Source organism: Sesamum indicum, linkage group LG3 (genome assembly GCF_026168435.1).
Source record: "Sesamum indicum cultivar Baizhima isolate 11 linkage group LG3, ASM2616843v1, whole genome shotgun sequence".
Lineage (NCBI taxonomy): Eukaryota > Viridiplantae > Streptophyta > Magnoliopsida > Lamiales > Pedaliaceae > Sesamum > Sesamum indicum.
This window is the reverse complement of record NC_142659.1, coordinates 2,668,321-2,673,952: the sequence shown is the minus strand read 5'-3', so window position 1 is coordinate 2,673,952 and position 5,632 is coordinate 2,668,321. Positions and strand designations below refer to the sequence as shown.

General features: G+C 45.8%; 3 protein-coding genes across 3 annotated transcripts; all 3 read left to right on the top strand.

Annotated features, from left to right (window-relative positions):
* The first annotated feature begins 2,458 nt into the window (after positions 1–2,458).
* On the top strand, positions 2,459–2,848 carry LOC148788577 (uncharacterized). Its single transcript, XM_088878927.1, has one exon. The coding sequence runs from the start codon at positions 2,459–2,461 to the stop codon at positions 2,846–2,848; it is 390 nt and encodes a 129-aa protein (XP_088735053.1).
* A 183-nt stretch (positions 2,849–3,031) lies between these two features.
* On the top strand, positions 3,032–4,327 carry LOC148788576 (uncharacterized). The gene is made up of 2 exons (XM_088878924.1): positions 3,032–3,499; positions 3,794–4,327. The coding sequence occupies exons 1-2, from the start codon at positions 3,032–3,034 to the stop codon at positions 4,325–4,327; spliced, it is 1,002 nt and encodes a 333-aa protein (XP_088735050.1).
* A 439-nt stretch (positions 4,328–4,766) lies between these two features.
* Positions 4,767–5,342, top strand: LOC148788575 (uncharacterized). The gene has a single exon (XM_088878923.1). It carries the CDS (start codon positions 4,767–4,769, stop codon positions 5,340–5,342), a length of 576 nt encoding a protein of 191 aa, XP_088735049.1.
* The last annotated feature ends 290 nt before the right edge of the window (positions 5,343–5,632 follow it).

Here is a 5,632-nt window from a genome sequence, read left to right as displayed (position 1 = left end):
CATCACGAAGCAAGGATCGAACCAAAGAGCCATTTGGATGACAACTGGAACCAGAAGCACACAGAGTATTAGGTGTTATTCCGCCGCAAAAGTGATTTTCTCGTACAAGGCGAATGAAGAGGAGAAAAGGAACTATGGCTAGTGAAAGCTCCAAACACATGGCCACCGGTGAGGAGGAGGAAGCCGGAGATACTCCGGCCGGTGATGGGGACGGCGGGGAGGTTGGAAACTGTCGTGAGGTAGACTTTGGAGGTGAGTTTTATGGTGAACAACAGCTTCTTGGGTCAGAAATCGAAGAAATGCCTTCTTCAAATCCGCCGGCAGCAGCAGTTTTTCTGGGTGGCCGCCGCGTTGGGGGGACAGAAGCAACTAACCTGAACGAAAAACGAGGCGACTTGACCACGGAAAGGGGAGTTTTCAGAGCACCGCCATTGTTGCACCTTGGAGCTTCTTCAAGCTCCATTAATGACGGACGAAGAGCTCGCGAGTTTAATATGACTCAGTTTCTTAGCCTTGCGTATAGAGTTGTGGATGATGGCGACGATGTTTCAATGGAGGCTTTGGAAGCGCTAAAATTGCGATGGGAAAAGAGGTATGGCAATGGCGGAAATCAGACAACACAAACGGAGACTGAAACGCGAGGGGTGGCTACGACGTTTGAAACTCCACTGACAACGACTGAGAGGGCAAACGGCGCTAATGGTGAAACTGGTTCACCAGCGCTTGGAAAAACAGACGAAACTCCGGGGCAGTTGTGTGAAGGCTTTTTCGGAAACAAAAGCAATGAAATAGTAGATGAGACGAGGGAGAAACAGGCTGCTGACATAAGCATTTTTGGGGAAAAAAAACAGCCTTCTCCCAACGCGGCAAGGAAAATTGGTGATCACGTCCAAACGGGATTGTACGTTGGGAATATCCCATTGTATGCAAGTCCCGAACAAGCATCCTCTGAAGATAAAATTGCACAAGTTTTCAATAATTCTTCACGAAAAACTTTATCGTATGTGGCGCCCACTGTGCAAAATGGCGAGGTGATTGTTCGCCCTTCATCGGAAATTATTCGGGATAGATCGAAGCGATGGAAGTCTACGGCAGTTGGATATTTTCTCGGAAAAAAACCATATTTTCACCATCTGAAAGAATTTGCCACGTCAATATGGCCGGCATTGCGTGACGTTACTACTACGGCAAATGGTTTCTTCTTCTTCCAGTTCAAATCAATCATAGATATGGAAGAAGTAATTGAAGGCGGACCGTGGTTTTTTCAGGGGCAACCGATTGTCCTTCAGAAATGGGAACCAGGAATGGCAATGCGAAAGCTGAAACATACATAAGTCCCCGTCTGGATCAAACTTAGACACCTTCCAGTGGAGTTGTGGACTACGGAAGGATTGAGTACAGTAGCGAGTGGAGTCGGAAAACCGTTGTATCCGAATGCCATAACGAGAGCATGCACGAGACTGGACTTCGCTCGTGTATGCGTCATGCTAGACATCACCTCGACATTACCAAAGCATATCATTATCATGACCACGGATGAGGGACGAGGGGAAACTCCATGCAAAGTTGATGTCGAATATGAATGGGTTCCACCGAAGTGCAAGAGTTGCATGAGCTTGGGCCACTCTATCAAAGATTGTTCGTTGATGAAACCGGCTAAACCCACCAAACCACCGGTGACTATCTATGTACCCAAAGCAGCGGGGCCGCGGGTACCTAGGAGGGAGGAGAACGCTACTAAAAAGTCAAATGTTCCACAACCCGAAACACCTCGGACTTCTTCCTTTATGCAGTTCCAAGAGAGCGAGCCACCACCATTGGACACGCATGCTCCTCCCGCTCGACGTGGAGACAAGAAACGCGAGGACAAGGGTAAGGCATTGGTTATTTCTAATACTTTTGATGTCTTACAGATACTTGATGATGTGGATGAAGCTGCTGGGGGTCCTAATCTAAGCAGTCCCAAACACGGTGATCCATGTTGAATATGGCAATTTGAAATGTGCATGGCCTGAACAAGAGGGACCATCAACTAGCAATGAAAGATCTTGTTGCTGAGTTCAGGTTACATTTTATTGGTCTCCTTGAAACTCGGATTCGTTTGAATAATGCTTCACAGATTCAGTCTTTTATTACCGCAATGGAAATGATTTGTGGATTATGTGACGACGGGTAATCGTATCTGGATTGCATGGGATGATAATTTTATTAATGTTGATGTGGTGGAGCTGGGCACACAATTTATACACTGTCACCTCACTATTCGAGGACTTCAGGAATCAGTTCACGTTACCATCATTTATGGGGCCAATGAGTTAGCGGACAGACGAGAACTCTGGGACTCTATCACTACATTATCCATCCAATGTGTGGATACCCCGTAGTTAGTTGGGGGTGATTTCAATGTTGTTTGGGATCTTAGTGAGGTCTGCGGAGCTTCGGAGACATAAGGCTGGCAATGGAGGAATTTAATAATTGCATCCAGAACGCAGGATTGCTTCCTTTACCCATGCAGGGGGAATGGTACACATGGCACAATTGCAGTGCAGGCCCCCGAAATCTATGGAAACGGCTGGATAGGATACTCATTAATGACACATGGAACGCTCGCTTCGTCACTTCATCTTACTCGAGCTTTACACCGCATACCTCGGATCACTCACCGATGGTCCTGTATGGGGACAAACAACAACAGTTGGGAGGTATCTTCCGGTTTGATAATTATCTTACCCTCTCACCAAAATTCATTCCAAGTGTGCAGGGTATATGGCAGCATGAGATAGTTGGAGTACCAATGTACGCGGTGACTCGGAAACTAAAAGCATTGAAACCAGTTTTCCGAGAATAGAGAAGGAATAAGGGAGATTTATCGCACAATGTGCAGTTGGCTAAGGGTTTTCTTGAAGCAGCACAAATCCTGGTTAGCTCGAACAGACAGGAGGATTTGTTCCTACTCCTGGAACACTGCTGTCGAATGGTTTTGGCAAAAGCGGCGAAGCTCGAGGAAATCATGCTTCGTTAGAGAGCTAAAATGGAGTGGATGAAGGGAGGTGACCAATGCTCCAGAGTGTTCTTCCTCAAGATTGCGCAACGAAGGACAGCGAGAAGAATCTTGCAAATTAACGATGAACATGGAGTTATCCACAGGGAGCAAGAGACAGTGATTAATGAATTTGTCTCCTTCTACCATAACCTGCTAGGAGGAGAGAGATGTCGGGACATGGTGGATATTAGGTTCCTTAGACCGTGGGCACGACATTTGCTGACAGATGAAGAGGCCAATTCTATCTTATTGCCTTTCACCCCTTCTGATGTTAAACAGGCACTATTTGATATTGCTGAGGATAAAGCGCCTGGGCCTGATGGTTACTCATCAGGGTTCTTTAAAGCTGCATGGCCGATTGTAGGACAGGAGGTGACGAGAGCGGTGTTGGATTTCTTTACTACTGGAAGGCTATTGAAACAAATCAATACCACTTTACTGGCGCTTATACCGAAGGTACACTCCCCAATGGCCGTTAGTGATTTTCGACCCATTTCTTGTTGTAATGTGCTTTATAAGATTATTGCCAAACTTATTGTCTAACGATTGAGTGTGGTTTTGGACAAACTCAGTAGCCCCTGCCAAGTGGCGTTTGTGCCTGGTAGAAGTATCGGTGATAATATCATGCTAGCTCAGGAACTTTTTTCGGGATACAACCAGACACGCCTCCCTCCCAGATGTGCACTGAAAGTGGATATTAGAAAGGCGTATGATACAGTTGAGTGGGACTTTTTGTCTGTTGTTTTATAGTTATTTGGGTTCCCTAACATATTTATCAGGTGGATTGAGGAGTGTGTCACTACAGCATCTTTCTCAGTCGGGCTCAATAGAAAACCCCATGGATTCTTCACGGGAGCTAGAGGGCTTCGACAGGGGGATCCTCTTTCGCCGTATTTATTCGTCCTAGTTATGGAGGTGCTACACTTGGGGTTTCTCCAGTTGATTGATCAAGACGAGCTTTTTACGTTTCATTGGAAATGTGAGGCTTCACGGGTGTTCCAACTTGGGTTCGCTGACGATATACTATTGTTCAGCAAGGCTAACATTGCTTCTATTGGAGTTTTCAAAACAGGACTAGATCGATTTGCAGGATGGTCGGGGCAGAAGTTGAACGTCCAAAAGAGTCATCTTATTATTTCACGGTCAGCACAAGGACTGAGAGAAGATATGTTGACTTTACTCGAGTTCCAGGAAGGCCAACTGCCGATGAGGTACCTTGGTCTTCCACTCATATCTTCTAGATTGTCTGCTTCTAATTTGTCAACCGTTATTGATGAAAATTGATTAACGTATAGCTGGTTGGGAGGGGCTTAAACTTTCATATGCAGGTAGAGTACAAATTATTAAATCTGTACTCACTGCACTTAGTGTTTATTGGGCTTTTGTATTCATTTTGCCTAAGAAAATCATAAAAGAAATTGAGAAAAGAGTACGAGCTTTTCTATGGAAAGGAACGTGGAATAGTGGATACGCAAAGGTGGCATGGAAAGACGTGTGTCGGCCTGTTGTGGAGGGAGGGCAAGGAATCAGTGATGTTGCAATATTAAATTGGGCATTAATGAGCAAGAAACTTTGTGATGTGATCAGATGCGAGAGGACATCAATTTGGGTGGATTGGTTGTACGCTGGTCGGTTACAGAACACCTCCGTTTGGACACTACGGGATGATAGGGGTTCGTGGGGTTAGAGGAAATTGCTACGTCTGTGAAGTTTCCTCCGCCCAATGGTGGATTACCGCATTGGGGATGGAACGAGTTTCTATATTTGGCAGGATCCATGGCACCCTCTTGGGCCACTTATTGACAGATTCCCACGCGCTCCGAACCTAATGGGACTTCACTTGTCGACCAAGCTTAGCTCGGTCATTTGTGGAGGCGATTGGTGGTGGCCTTCTATCACGGATTTCGAGTGCTTGGATATTACTCATTTACTACCTCCAATCCATGGAGGAGCAGACCGTATTATTTGGAGATTGGACGGCGGTCAACCTTCGACCAAGGCACTTACCAGATTATTTGATCCACCAGGGACGAAAATAGACTGGGCTTCACTACTTTCGGGCTCCTGTAAAATCCCTCGTCACCTTTTCATTTTATGGATGGCAATTCTCGGCAAACTCCCAACGACGGACAAGCCATGGCTCTCTCATCTTGGTGATTGCGTCTTGTGTGATGGGATGATGGAGACTCATACTCACCTCTTTTTCCAATGCCGATATAGTAGACGGTGTCTTTCCGAGATTCGCAAATTGGTCCGGTTTCCATGGCCTGACCGAGATTGGGCAAATGACATTGATTAGGCAGCACGAAAATGGAGGGGCAAGCACATTGTCAACCTTGCTTATAGAGCATTGCTTGCTTCTTGTGTTTATCATATTTGGAGGGAGAGGAACCTGAGGCGATTCTAGCATGAAGAAAGAACAGCGACCACTTTGGCTTTCTTGATTGTTAACGATGTTAAGCAAAAGATTCTTAGCATTAATTTAGCTTGTTCAGTTAGCACATGTGCCTTATACAGACTATGGCGTATCCCGTGGTCTGTAACGGGAGAAACCAACTGATAAACACTGTGTTGTACTACTAGTCTTCA

What these genes read in the sequence shown, in the direction of transcription:
- LOC148788577 (XM_088878927.1), top strand. Translation starts at nt 2,459, where the DNA reads ATGGAGGAATTTAATAATTGCATCCAGAACGCAGGATTGCTTCCTTTA.
- LOC148788576 (XM_088878924.1), top strand. Translation starts at nt 3,032, where the DNA reads ATGGAGTGGATGAAGGGAGGTGACCAATGCTCCAGAGTGTTCTTCCTC. An exon ending in TACTGGCGCTTATACCGAAG is followed by an intron (nt 3,500 to 3,793) that starts GTACACTCCCCA and finishes GTTGTTTTATAG; the next exon opens with TTATTTGGGTTCCCTAACAT.
- LOC148788575 (XM_088878923.1), top strand. Translation starts at nt 4,767, where the DNA reads ATGGTGGATTACCGCATTGGGGATGGAACGAGTTTCTATATTTGGCAG.